Source organism: Pseudochaenichthys georgianus, chromosome 9, assembly GCF_902827115.2.
Source record: "Pseudochaenichthys georgianus chromosome 9, fPseGeo1.2, whole genome shotgun sequence".
Classification (NCBI taxonomy): domain Eukaryota; kingdom Metazoa; phylum Chordata; class Actinopteri; order Perciformes; family Channichthyidae; genus Pseudochaenichthys; species Pseudochaenichthys georgianus.
The window spans coordinates 26,502,841-26,517,849 of NC_047511.1; the positions used below are offsets into that span (position 1 = coordinate 26,502,841).

At 40.6% G+C, this 15,009-nt stretch overlaps 1 protein-coding gene across 2 annotated transcripts in view; it reads right to left on the bottom strand.

The window, feature by feature from the left end:
* grid2 (glutamate receptor, ionotropic, delta 2) overlaps window positions 1-15,009 on the bottom strand; it is a 607,329-nt gene that overhangs the window by 13,044 nt on the left and 579,276 nt on the right. For both annotated transcript variants that reach the window (XR_004552792.1, XM_034091023.1), the window contains exon 15: window positions 897-1,137. Coding sequence is in view for 1 of the 2 variants with exons in the window: in XM_034091023.1 (XP_033946914.1) it covers window positions 897-1,137 (241 nt within the window). In the remaining variant the exon portion in view is untranslated. The remainder of the gene's footprint in view (window positions 1-896; window positions 1,138-15,009) is intronic.

Genomic DNA, 15,009 nt, shown 5'->3' on the forward strand with positions numbered 1-15,009 from the left:
GGGCCTGTATTCTTACATCATATTGAGCATTAAACACTACTTTTGGCAGCATGAATGTGAGTACTTACATCAAGGATGTTAGAAGGACATGAGTGAAAAATGAACACCATCTTCAGATAAGTTAGCCTTTGGCAGAGGATGTCTCTTTGGCTAATCAGTAAGATAATTTGATGGCAACTTTACCTATCAGAATTAATAGAAAAAGGATGCTGTCAAGCTGACAGTGCTATCATGATCAGTATTGTGGGTAGGAAGGAGAAATGGATACAAAGTTCTCATGGCTTCTAAAAACATTCAAGTCCTATTGGACCTTTCCTTCCACTCCTACATACACAGCAATTTATATACACAAGTCTACGCATAAGATCAATGGCGGTTATATCACTGCAGATCTAATATAGCACCTTCAGGATTATTTTTGACGGAGAGGGAAAAACCTAACAACAAATACAGCTCCAGCCTGTGCTTTCAGCATGGTGTTGCTGATGTAGCCTGTGTGCAAATGTAGTTCAGGGGAAGTGACATTGTAAACATGAGAGGTTTTCTAAGGTTCAGCATGGCATGTCCTTCACAAGGCAGACTTTACTCCTATCTCCCTTTCTCATGCACATTGGCTGATAAATGTACTTTTTTTAAACTTAGAATCCCTCGCGACAGAGTCTAGACTCTTTATTAAGTCATTTACACCCTTCTCCTTGCACCTTAAGGCCTGAAACTAAACCCTTCATCCATGCAATCATTATCATCACTCTTACTTTTTATCCCTCCTTTCCCTTTTTCTACCAATTATACTGCTTCTTCTCCCTTTTAAAACATAAAACCTGGGTTGTATTATAGGCCCTATACCTCTCATGGTACCATTGTTCCTACTTTCAGTCACCCATCCATCCCCCTACCTCCTTGGAGGGGACCCTGGATCCTTTCCTCCGTGACCACCAGCTTTCCACCATGGCAATGAGGCAGGAGAGCACCACGCCGGCTGCCAGGACGCAGAACACCCCCGCAAAGCTGTGGATGTCCAGGGCGTTCCCCTGTTGTCGTGTCTGGATTGAACTGTAGAGATCACAGGGGCTGTCCCTGGGCCACCACTTGAGTTTCAGTATATCCATGTCACCGTTCTGCTGGAGCTCCAAGACTCTAGGATATGGGCGAGAGAAACAGCCATGTAAGCATAGATCAATGTACAGGAAAAGCACATTCTGACAAGGAAGAATACATGAATGAATTTGTAGATGCATGAATGCAACAAGCCAGACACGCTGCCAAGAGTACTGATCGTTATTGTGTATTATCATTTATGGTTTCTGAGGGTCATTTGAATGATTATAGATTCAAAACAATCATGGAGGATGTAAAGCATTTCCCCACGTCAACTGCACAAAACCTGACAACACTGCAGTTTACTGCAGATGCTATAGCTCTTCTTGTCCATTTGAGGGCAGTGTTTGCCAGTTAAAATCCCCTCTGATCCCTGACAACCATATTGGGCTGTCAAACTCATTATGGCTAACATTAATATGTTTTGCAGCACAGCGCGAGTACACTGCCACAATGTCATTATGCAGCCTAGCTTTAGTCCCAGGATTGATGGTTTCAGAGAGGATACAGCTCAGAGGTTGATGGGATCCCTCCGTTAGCCTTCAGCTTATTATTTAACTGGGTCGTTCATTTTGGTTTGGAGGAGAACTGCCGACACACAGACAGACAGGCGTACAGAGGCTCTTTTAGCATCCGGATGGATATTTAACAGGCGATCTGATGAGAGAAGGGCATTGGGAAAGGAAAGACAAAAAGGAAAAAGGCAATGTGGGAATGTGTGCGTTCACATATGCCTCCCACACAAGCAGATACAGACTAACACAGACAACATACAGGTGCAAATAATCCCTCATAGATAAAACTAAGCCATGACAACGATTGAAACAACAGGGTAGATAGGAGATACATATTCACAAATGAACAGTTCCATACTAGACTGCATGCACTTAAGCCAAATTCACACATGTTTATATAGAGACAGATGTTTGCAATTATCTTCCCAACTTCCTGGGGGCAGAACCTTCTCACAATTCCAGTGACAACATGCTGACATAAATGACAATGCCCATCTCTCATCTTCATTTTACTTCATGCGGAATACAGAATACGCACTGAAAACAATCAAGAAATGCAAATGAGGTCTGCAGACAGTTTACGTCATTAATTGTATCCACAATATCCAGAAAAACATAGATAATTTTAATTTCAATCAGATAAACAAGCTCAACAGAACATTGCTCTATAACCCAGTCTCTGTCATTTAGGAACACTTTTCTCTCTTCAATCACTTCCTGGGCTTTACAGAGTTGCAGAGGCTGGACAACTACATAGTTTCAATCCTGGTTGCGGTTGTAATTCATGGGACAGAATAAAGGAGAAAGAGGAGGAGAAAACTGTAAAGGACTGTAAAGAAGAAGAAAAGAGAGGAGCAGAGAAGAGATGAGAAGAGACAGACAATAAGAAAATGAAAAACTAATTTCAACAGAAAATCCAACAACAGTCATCATAATACGAGATCATGTCCACCAACTGCCAGCTTGATTGTAGGACTGTTTGGCTCGGATCAGTGCAGATTAGTGCCAAGATTAGATAAGACTTTGTGTAGAAGATAGTGTTCAGTATAGTGACATCACTGGCCTAGTTGTCTGCCCTGGTTATTACTCGACTGGCACAAAAAAGAGGTAGTCAGTGAAGAAATCCCTCATCTCACATCAATCCTTCAAACATCTTTTCAGTAGTGCATTGGGCCCTGCTCCTATTCTTCAAAACATGTTACCAAGTTACTTTTTGATATATTATACTGCATATACTGCAACACCAAACCTCAAGATGCTTCATGCTTATCTCTGAGTGCTGCGGTCGATTGTTTATCACTGAAAGAGCCAAAACAGCTCACTGTTGCATGCATGGCGCACCGCTGATATTCAAGTTGACATCAGCAACAGCGTTTAATCAAAATTCAAACAGAATCCTTACAAGTTTTTTCCAATTTTGAATCACATCAAAATGACTGTTTAAACAGGATTTTTCCAAGAGAAGTGATGTGCCTTTCATACAGTACTGACCTTTTTATCTGTCACTTTGACGACAGATGCTTCACACACACACAAACAAGCCTGCACTCTGACAGATGGCTTCGGAGAAAGAAGAAATGCACACAGGCTAATGAGACGGAATAAGAGCGATCCCACCTATCAAAGAAGCCAGGCACTGTTTTGTTAAAATATTTCATCATTTCTTGCTTGGAATTCTGCCAACTTCTGAAGATTGCTTGTCTGTGTTGATGTCTTTTTATGTCTGTCATTCGATGGAGGCATGCTTTATGTTTGGAGCTCAGTTGACGGTTCTTATGTTTCACAAATGTCATGTCACACATGGTTTTAGTAGGGCACTTAAGCAGTGGAAATAAGTGGTGGCATTTTCTTGCTTCATCTACTTTAAAATCTGTGAACATAATGACTATAGACAGTAAATGCCTTTGTAACAAAATTCTACAAAAGGGGTTGACCTTTGATCGCAAATAAATAAACAGTGGAAAAGAAAATGTACATTTCTTTCCTTGCAGGGAGAAATAGTGATACAAACTGAATGTTACTCTCAAAAATCCTATCGTAAACACGATTAATTATAATATACGATTTTGCTGTGTGTCAAAGTAAATAGCTGAATATAAATGTTCAAGTTATACTTTGATTTTCATATTAATCAAGACTCAGTAAACGCCAACATTTCCTACCGTAATCCGATAGACAAACAAAACGACAAAAAATAACTAAAAGGCTTCTCCACAACTTGATAAAAGATCTATCAGATCAAGACATGAAAACAAACGTGCCAAAAGTAGACTTTGATCAAGGAATTATTAGTGTGTGACTGAGCTGTGTGTAACTTTGAGGGAGGACATAGCCGAACAGATTTGAGATTCAGGACAGAGTGCTTTCTCTCTCCCCACTGTTACGACCCTGTCTGCCCATAGAGCTCATCATCTATCATTCTGCACTAATTGGCCTATCAGAATTATGCAAAAGCTGCTTCCCCAAAGGGCTCTTGAATCCAATTCTTACGCTGACATGGACTCACAAGAACGCAAACGTACATAAAGTACACAAATAATACATTTTCATTTCATCTCGTTGAGGTTCAGATGGCTGTATCCTGCCAGCAGTTAGGCAAAAAGACACTGACTGAACTCTACCAACTCATTTATAATACTTGCAGGAAAGAGGATAGAAATGATGATGATGCTGGTAATATTATTTGAAACCCGCTGTTTTCCTCACACCAAAATAAAGCGTGTCTGAGATTGGACAGATGGTGCGAGCCAAAAGTGAAGTGGAAGATGTTAAAATGCTACACCACAGGGCCCTCTTATTTAAGAAGGCAATCCAGACTTAATATCTTATACATGGAATATGAGATGTCTGAGTAATTCCAGTTTGAATGCTTACACTTATCTGTTGAGTGTTTGGTCATTTATCGTAACAGTGTTGAGAATGGCTCGGTGCATGTAGAAAAAGTTACCTAACTTACCATAGTTAGTTAGCTAAGAAGAGATCACTTTTCACTCTTGGCAGCTACTATGCAATGAGTACTTAAACTTTGTGAGGAAAAGTGAGAATGGTGATTCAAACACAAAATGTGTTACCACTGCTTTTATTAATCTGTATCCCATGGCTGACAGGCAAGATGAAAGGTCACTGTGACAAGAACATTGGTTGAGGCCTCGTTTACGGTTTGGGTTGTATCTGCTACTTTTTTTCTATCGTATAGACCAGTGGTACTCAACCTTGTCCTAATCAGGAGCCACATTGACGAAAAAATATTTTTGCAAGAGCCACAATCCAAAAACGCTCCTTTCCTCCCTGAAACCATTATGCATTTGAGAATATGGATAATAGTAATATGTTACTAAGGAATGAAAAGCATAATGTACAACTGTGGTATATCTGTGATTTATTATTTTCACTGCAACCACAAAACACACATTGCTGACTGCCCATAACAACAGATAACAGACAGCATGTTTACTGATCATCACAGGATGCCTCTGTCGCTCTTTCACTCGTATTAGTGTGGAATAAGTTTTTTTGAGCAGTTCGGTTCTGTTTGAGTCTCGCCAGCTTTTCCGCCCTCAACTCTCCACCTTTCGGAAAGTCGGTACTGAACTTCGGGTGTTTTGTGTTGTGATGGCGCTGCAAATTGGACCTTTTAAATTGTGAAATGACGTTGTCACAAAGCAGGCAGATGCATTTTCCCGAACCGGTGGAGACGAAGAAAAACTCGAGTTCCCAGTCCTCTTTAAATGTTCGATATTCCTCTTCATATTTTCGTTTCCTATATTCCTTTACCATTTTTGCATTGTGCTGTAAGCTAGTTTTCCCAGTGTGACGGAGCAATTATCTTGCGCACCTGCAATCAGAGTGCGAAACCTGAAATAATTTGTGATTAGTTGTTCAGAGGGATGGGGGGGCGGCTTAATAGACTGATGTGTGTGATTACTGATGTGTGACTTGTGAGTGATAATGAAATGTTGATGAATTCTGCTGACAATGTTTTTTTTATTTTTTAAGTGGGACTTAAAAGAGCCGCAACTAGTCCTAAAGGAGCCGCATGCAGCTCGCGAGCCGCGGGTTGAGTATAGCTGGTATAGATGGTTCGTTCACACGAGGCCGTAACGGAACTGCGGAAACGGAACTGCGGAAACGGACCCCTCAAACGATAACGGGTCCCAAGGTGGATAGATCTGCGGACGGAACGCTCTGGGGGGTCAAACGGCTCTGTGTGTACGCCCTATATGCCATAGCCCCGCCTCTCCTGCTCACCCCCCTGTCACCCGCGTCATTGCTGATGTGTTTCGCCAACAACAACAACCGAGTGTTTTTGAGCCAGGTCCCGGTGTCTCGCAGGAGCCTCCAGCTAGATTTGATCGATATGGACATAAACGCGAGTGAAGTCTAATCGGACAGGAGAGAGAGATCAGAGATCAGCTGCTGCTGACGGAGACACGCAGCTCTGCATGATCACCTGCAGCTCCGCCCGCTGTGATGGAGCGATGAGCGGAGCAAAACACACACTTCAAGTTAGATCATCACCCTTAGCTATTTTAATTACCTCTCAAACTACCTAAACTAGTTATAAATATGTTTATTTTTACTGTCGGGTCACTCATTACTGGATCAGCCAGCTGCATGAGACGGATACTAAGGGCTGTCAGAAGAGGGGGAGGAAAAGAGAGGCTCCGTTTATTATTATTATTATATAGAGTCGTTATCAATTTGTTTTAAAGCTCAATAAATAACAAAGAAGACCTTTGACCGGCACTTTTCTAATTTTGTCCGGAAGATTTAAACTTTAACGGACATGTTGACCGGCGATATGTATTACAGCGTATCCAGCGGGTCGAGCGGTCTCGTGTGGACGGACACGTTTATTGAGCCGTTTGCGTGTGAACTGAATACTTTTTTGATATCGAATCCGGTTCATTTTTGTTTCCGTCTCTGTGTAAATGGGGCGTGAGTCTCACCGAAAGAAAACACATCCTTCTTCGAAAACACCAAATTGTTTGTGCTCACATAAGTGCAAACACACAGCCATCAAATGGAAAGCCTATAGCCAGACAAAATATATTACAGTTCTAGATTTTTTGTTTGAAACAATGACAAATGACATAATGAGAGCTAGCTAGGAGGAGCTAATTAAAGTGTGTGTGTCACGGTCTTTATGTCCTTTTGAAAGATACACTACATTACACAGAGTTTGATGGAGTTCATGATAAAGCACAGGAGAGGGAATCTGACTACTCATTTATTTCCCCCTAAGCAGTGTGCTTTTCCCTGCACAGACATCCCAAACTTTGTTTTGCTTTCATTTTCAGTCTGAATATGTAGAATATAGAACTGAGGGGGTGTAAACTTAGATGTGTTTTTTCTTCCTTTTGGGTTTGGTAGCGTTTTTTGCTCAAGGCATCATCAGTCATCAGTCACACCACTGCCTGGGGTATTGGGAAATAGATCACTTTAATCACTAAAATTAGCATCTACTTTAAATCATTGCAGTGTGAGTGTTTATAGTATTACTGTCATGTACTGCATTGTTAAACACATGAGTAGCCATATGTAACTGTATGTTAACATCTAATTAAATGCACCATTGTCACATTTATGAGAGGGCTTCACTGTCGGCTGATAGTGTGGGGAGTAAAGTGTGTGTGAAAAGTAATAAGAGAACAGCGTAATTTGTGTGTCTACTGAGCTGTTACAGCCTTTTTACATGTGTATTCATGTGCAGCAGGATTTTTATGTGTCAAAACATATTATAAGCTTTGTATAGGTTTTAAGAATTTCACTCTGAAATAGCCATCGGAATAAAGCCAAAAGAGTGGCTTAGACCTTATGTTATTTTATGACTTGATGTATTGGGTTAGACTTTGTATCACTTTCTTGTTTGAGCATGTATGGTATGAATGGTAAAGCATGTCTGCATCATCCTGCAACAGCGGCTATGTTTATGAAACAGCTTGGGAGCTATGAGCTGCATTAACACTGTGTGTGCTGAGTTATCACCTTGCTTTAAGATCGTTGACTTTAACATTCCCACTGGCTGTTAAAGCAAATGAGCAAAGGTTGCCTGTGTGGTGGGAGGGGAGCTAACTGCTGTGTGCCTGTGCCTGTGTGAGTGTGTCTCTGTATGTGTGTGCAATGTCTCTGCCTCCCCGTTCTCTCCGCAGTGGCCGTTACTGCGTTGACTAGATGTTGCCATGGCAACTTGTTGGCAACAGCCTTGATGGTGGGATGATCACACATTATTAGTTGACTTAAGATGAAAAAAAAGAACACGCAGTGATTTGGATAAAGGAGCAAGGGACACAAGAGTTGAAGAAAGGAAGTAAGGGCAAAAAGGGAAAATGTGAAAGATGCTGCAAATTCTATCTGATTGCAGAACACATCCGTGGCAAATTATACGGAGATCACATACAAGGAAGCAGAGAGAGACAGAGAGAAAGTGACTCACTGAGAAAAATGTAGGTTTAGTTGTGCATAATTACTGTGGACACATTAAATGTAGAAACATGAATTCACAAAATGGAAGGCCAAGAAGACATGGATATGAACAAACACAGCTCTTTCATTTGTTATCCTTCTTTCCGAAAGAGAAACACGTATGTGCTCTTCTAAAAGCGTGTTTTAGACAGATGTTTTGCACATTTCCTAAGGGCTGTTTACAGATGTAGACTTGTTATTACTTTACTTAGACTGTAGTCTATGTTAATGTTAAAGTGAAGGATGTGGTTTGGCATGTGTTTGTGATGCTTAAGATGGAAAGGGCTTAGGGAGTGCATTATGTTGGTCTATGTCACAAGTAAAGACAGTGCAAACCTGTGAGCAGATGCACAAACATACAAATCCACTCTCTTCACATGTAAGCTAAATTGGTGGCATTAAGTCACAAGAAAATTGTGTTTAGAGCAGTGGTTGCGTTAGACTTTTTCATTGTCCATCAGTTTGGCCATATTAAACTCTTGCTCCCACTGAACCCGGTACTCCAACCCAGTCTCACAAAAAAACGTGTAATAACTACGTTGGTCCACAACGTAGGACGTAGTATTTCTACAAAAACGCCTCTGAAATTGTAAGATCCCTACGTTTTTTTTCACCATTCATTCCAATGGCTGGCGTCTATGTCACGTGATCTTCAAATTTCTCCCTGCAGAAAAAAAAACATGGCCGAACTTCGTTTTATTCTCGGTGTAAAATGCCTATTTTAAAGTTAGTTTGGCCATTAAAATGCCTTTTGATGTCATTTGATGAGAGTTGTTATTTCAGATTATGTGTGCAGTGGATGTACATGATCTTTAGTTTGCTAGTTATTACGAAGATTACTTCAGGAAATTGTGTCGATACAACGTTTTCATTGTTACCAAGGTGGTTGCTAGGGACGCTGCTATCGATATTATTTCTGTTATGTTGTGTAACTGTTTAATGGTGTTATCTTTATTGCTACCCCTTTCCCCGTCAATGTCTAGTGTTGGTCCACAGCGCAAACGTATTAGTTTAACAAAATCCGCATCTAAAATTGTGGCATAGATACGTTATTTTCTGGGCAATTCCAGTCTCACATCTCACATCGTCATAAACAAATACCGGAAACAGACTGAAAACACTTTATTCCGAGTGTGCTTGCTTTTCTCTTTGGAGGTCATCACATAACGGCATTGTAATACACGGTTCGGCTGCATTAAATATTACATATCTGCCGTAGTTCTCTATTATAGAGCCCTGATGAGAAGACTTCTAGACAATCATGAGGAACTTCCGCCAACACTGAAAACGTGACGTGGATCATAAATATATCAGCCATTAAACAATATCTTACATTTCTTATCACACAATATGTCTCCTTGCAGTATCAACACTAATTCGGCTGACTTTTATATTTGATCCAATTGGTAGATAGGCTGTATTTACACCATAACGGTGCACAGCTGATATAAAGGGACACCTAGTGGTTAAAGCATGTTATTGAAAAAGTCTTTTTCTGGTCTGCATCCCCTTAACAATTGTGTGTATTGAGCTGTACTGTATTGTACCAGTGGCGGATTTAGGATTGTAGGAGATCCGGGGCTTAGCCCAGGAGTTGGTGGGGGGGGGGGGTGCAGGGGTAAAGTGCAATTTTTTTTACAAGTGGGGGGTGGACCGAACATCCTTTGGGGGGGTCGTCGCCTCCTCTAGGGGGGTCCGGGGGCATGCTCCCCCGGGAAGATTTTTTTTTAAATATTGAAGTTAAAAGCATCAATCTGGTGCACTTTGAGAGCAACATTAACCCTACCTTAATAATACCTTAAAGGGGACATATCATGCTATATTTGAACAACAATATATTGTAGGGCCATACCTATATAAAGTATATAAATAGTTTTTTTTATCAAAATACCAAACAGATCCTGCATTTTAGCCATGCCTCATTTCGCTTTATTTGCTCTTTCCAGCCCTGTTTTTGCAGGGGGCTGATTCTGTGAGCTGCACCACGCCCCCCTGCAGGAGAGGGGAGCGTGCTTTGAGATCAGCTGCTGGGCTGCAGCGGGGAGAAGAGGGGGAGAAAAAGAAATCTCCGTCCTCCGTGTTTTATTCTTATATGATTATAGAGTCATTATTCATTTGTTTTAAAGCTCAATAAATAACAAAGAAGACCTTTGACCGGCACTTTTCTCATTTTGTCCGGAAGATTTAAACTTTAATGGACATGTTGACCGGCGGAAAAAAATCTAACTGAAACTCTGCCGCACGGTCCCCTCGTTCCTTGGAAGAGGCAGAGAGGTGGGTGTTTGTCATCTGCTGGTGGACTACCGGAGAGAATTACAGCGAGGGAGGGATTGCATTGAATTTCAGCAGCGGGAGCAAGCGCTTGCCTCGGGGAGGGAGAAAAAGAGCCACAGCGGAGAATAAACAGAAGGGCAACCATGGCAACCATGCGCGGGAAGTCTTCTTCGCTGCTTTTGTGGCAGACTACAGCGCCACTTACAGGCCTGGAATATGTACTACAGCGTCTCCAGCGCTTTCGAACGGCAATGGCCGGCCGTGGCCCAACCCCACATTCCCCTGATAGGTGGAGAATTGACCACTTAGCGGAGCACCACTTCTGTGACGTAGAAAATAATTCAAATCTGGATCAGTCTGTATCAGATCCGTTGCAGCCCCGTTTTTAGAGATTTGTGTATGGAGGAAAAGAGAGAGGGTTGTGTTTTCTGACACTTGGTGAGTTCCCTGGAACACCGGGGACACATATTCGTGTATAAAAGACGTACAAAAGTGCATTTTGCATGATAGGTCCCCTTTAAAGTGGACAAAAGGCACTGGAGAACACTTATTCATTAACACCCTTTAATGAAGCAAACTAATGCCTTAACTCACTCAAATACAGTTGTTTACTTATTTCTGTGAAACGAATGTGCGTAGAGTTTTAAAGGATGCGGATAGTCTCACCTTGATTCTGGCGCATTGCTTATCGTTTTATAGATCTATTCTCATCCACCATCTTTGTTTGTGACGTAAAGAGTGTAAGAGTCACGTTTCTGACTGTTGCCTGTCAGTTACGTTGCCTGTCAGTTCCGTTGTTATGTGTTCTAAAACGAGAGCCGGTATAATTCCACATGCGAAAACAAAATAAAAATTGGAACACGTTATTTTAGTGTCTTAAAAGTAGACTGAGGTATGAAAGGTTAACGTTACATCTTAGAATAATTTTTAGTCATGTTCTTTATACATACTAACATATAAGGGTATTGACTTAGTGTGGTTTATCTTTTTGTCGCTGCTTTTAATTGAAACTGAGCTGTTGTGTTCATCAGTAAAGTGGAACTTCTGTGTGAACTATTCATATCTTAAACTGCACTGTAACTTTTTATTTATGTACTTTTTATTCATGTGTTTTTTCTTTTGATGTTTCTTTTATTATCTTTTACTGTTTTTAAATGCCTTTGTCTGAATGTCTTTCATTTTTGTAAAGCACCTTGAACTTGCCTTGGTTACTCCATGTTTACTAGCTATAAGATTAACGTTACAGTACATCACTCTTTTTTACTTCTTACTCAGTCAGCCAGAGTACAGATATCACCATTAGATTAGAAACATCATCCATTTCTTCACTGCTGGTGATGACATTGTTGTCTGCTGCTGATACTGCTGCTGCTGCAGCAGCAGCAGCTCGTGCCGCCTGCTTCGATGAAAATAACTTTCTAATATCCATAACTTTATAGGCTATTAGCTTAAAACTCGTCAGGCACTAGGAAGGATTACTTCTTCTTCAGGGCAGGGAAGGCTACGCAGTACGCAGGCTAATGTCCCGCAGCGGCTGCCTCTCTGGTGTACTGCACATTACTCCCGAGACATTTAAAAAAAAAAAATGTTTTAAGTGAAACATCCGGGGCTTTTCAGAAAACATCCGGGGCTTGAGCCCAAGTAGCCACCCCCTAGCGCCGCCACTGTATTGTACCCTTTCTGCAATCTGTTAATAACATTTTCAATCAATCAATCAATCAATCAATCAATCAACCGCGAGACCATTTGGTACGGCCCTCGAGGTAATTTATAAACACACGCAAAAAAGAAAAAAATTAAAGAAATCTAGGACCGCAAAAAAATTAAACAAGCGAGTGCCTGTTTTTCCTGGCCAAGGTCAGGGTCCTTGAACACAACACAAGCCTAACGTGTCATCACGTGGTATATGTCTCGTCTGACAGGGGTGTAGTGCTGACGGAGAGCACCAGAACGCTCCGGCACTTCCAAAAATTGCAGTAGCCTACCAATAAGGAGCCGTATACATGCCACAGTTTTTGCGTGTCTGTGTCTTTAGTTGAAAGCCCAGTGGCGATCTGTTCATGACTGTCATACTGATCATACAGTCAATAACTTTGTTGTTAGCATCTGGTTAGCTAGCTATGCTAACGAATATAAGAAGCTTTTTCTCCAACCAGTGAGGTAAAGGCACATCTTTATATGATCATTATTATAAAAAAATAAGATAATAAAGTAAACGGGTATAAAATACTATATGACAGTAAAAAAAGTTGAATACAGAATACAGTTTGAAAGGGGAGTGATTTGTAAAATGTCCATAAAGAAAAAGTAAATCTGTTTACAGTTCTGTTTCATATGGATGTTGAGAGATGTAACCATAGATCCCCTGATGTTGCTCTCAAAGTGCACCAGATTGATGCTTTTAACTTCAACATACCCCCGAACCCCCCTAGAGGAGGTTAGGTCCCCCCCCACTTAAATCATGTCCACATGGATAGGAAACTAAATACATTTGCACACATCTTGTGTCCATATCTTTATGTTTTGGTGTTCATGCCACAACCGTGCACGTGCATGCATCATCATGGTAAAATATCTGGATTAAGAGGTTGCTTTTTCTTTGCACAGCATGAAAGAAAGGCTAAATGAATGGGCTGTGATTTTAGTTTTTTTAAGCAGAGGTCAATAATTTGTACGGCCCTCGGAGGATGTTGAAAAAATTGAAATGGCCCTTGAGAGGAAAAAGGTTCCCCACCCCTGGACTAAATAATAGTTACAGACTACAGTAGAGTACAGTAGATCGCCCTCAGTCGACCTGGCCACTAAGGATGTAATATAATGTGGGCCGCTGGTGGACATTTTGGCGCTGTTCCGAGTTGTGTTCTAATCTGTCAAAATTACGGACTGCTTTCAGATTTTTCCGTCAGTTAGAAAAAATCCGTCATTGACGGAAAATATACGGTTAACGCGACCTCTGGTTTAGAGTATAAAAGTGCCCTTTGTTGTCATAACAAGGGACATTTTCTTGCAATGTAACGTGTTGTTTAGCTATTTGAAGTGACATTTTTTTAATTCAGTATTTCGCCCTCAAATGTTTCATGTTTAAATACGAGTGTTCCCCGTACAAAGTAGGCATTTAGGAGTTCATTTGCCAGCAACATCTATTTGTAACAGTTTTAATGAGCTGCCTCTAATGTTATAAATTATACCCCTACTGAAGAGAAAATGGACTGTTAAAAGACATCACACTGTGCTGCTGAGATACAGCTGGGGTAAGGGGAGTGCATTTTCTAACTCAAATGGATGGCGAGGCCAAACTGAGAATAGAGGCTTCAAAGTGAGTTTTGAAAGGCTGTTATCTCAGCACCTGGCAAACTGATCGTTGAGTCACTGGTATTGATCAACTGGGCTATCTACCCCCTCAAGATATATTATGGCTATTTTGTACTATAGGACAGTAAAAGTCTCACTTATTGCTCTTTTCAATGCACTGTAACTCCATGCATTGTGTTGATACTGCATACTTCTCCGGGCCACCCATAAGACCTCTATACATACAGGTTATGTCCCATGCTGCTCTTTGCCCATTATCAGGTTTTACTGCAGCTTTAGCCAGTTAAAATGCAGAGTGGTAGGGATTAGATGATCAAGAATAATGTGTAACAGTTCAGTGCATTTTAGAACTGGCTAGATAGGCCTCTTAACTGTTTCTGTGAGAGGTGTCAAGGCGTGGTGTGTCATCGCAGAGCACACTTCAGTCTCAGGAGCATAGGAATATGTCTGCAGCTACAACTACAACAGTCTCACTCTTTCATTACAAATATTCCTCTCCTGTCACCAGTGCAGCAAACACAATTTAAAGTTTCAGACAGTGAAAAGTGGATATTGTGATGGGGTGAGAGGTGGTGATAGAAGGGGAAGGAGATGTGAGTGAGTTGGAGAAAAGGAGAAGATGGAGATTTTAGTAAGAAAATACAAGGGGGCTGTGTTTAACCCTCCGGTATCATTCGATTGGACTACGCAAATTAGTCATTCGAGACAAAAATGTCCACTGCAAAAGACTTTGATAAAAACATTATATTAAAAGGTTTTTTTCACAACTTTTTTGGGTTCAATCTTTAAAGCAACTTCCGCCCTAATAGAAAATACCAAAAATGTAATCATTTTCAGGATTTTAACCCTTTCAATGCCATTTTGAAAACATGAAACCGCTGTTTTTTTTCATGATGAAAACAGAGAAAGTGAGTTATTTTCCCAAAAATACATATCTGGAGACTGGCTCTCTTTTTTTTATAACAGTCTTGGATATGTCAAAGATTAGCAACAAAATGGATTTGTTTGCATTATTAGTTTTTGCACAAAATCAGATTGAACAAAAAAGTTACAAATTAGTCATTCGGGACAAAAAAGTCCACTTCCAAAAACTGCTCTAAAAGGACAACAGATTAATACTTTTTTAAACTTTTTGGGGTTAAATCTTTCAATCAACTTCAGTCCTGATCAAAAATACCAAATGTTAAATTATGTTCAGGATTTTAATCCTTGAACTGCCAGTTTGAAAACATGAATTTGCGTTTTCTATGAAAAACATGCACAAAAAGGCAGTTATTTTCCATTTAATAAATGTTGGGGGGGGTCGGCTTTTTTTTTTTTATATCACAGTCTTGGATATGTCAAA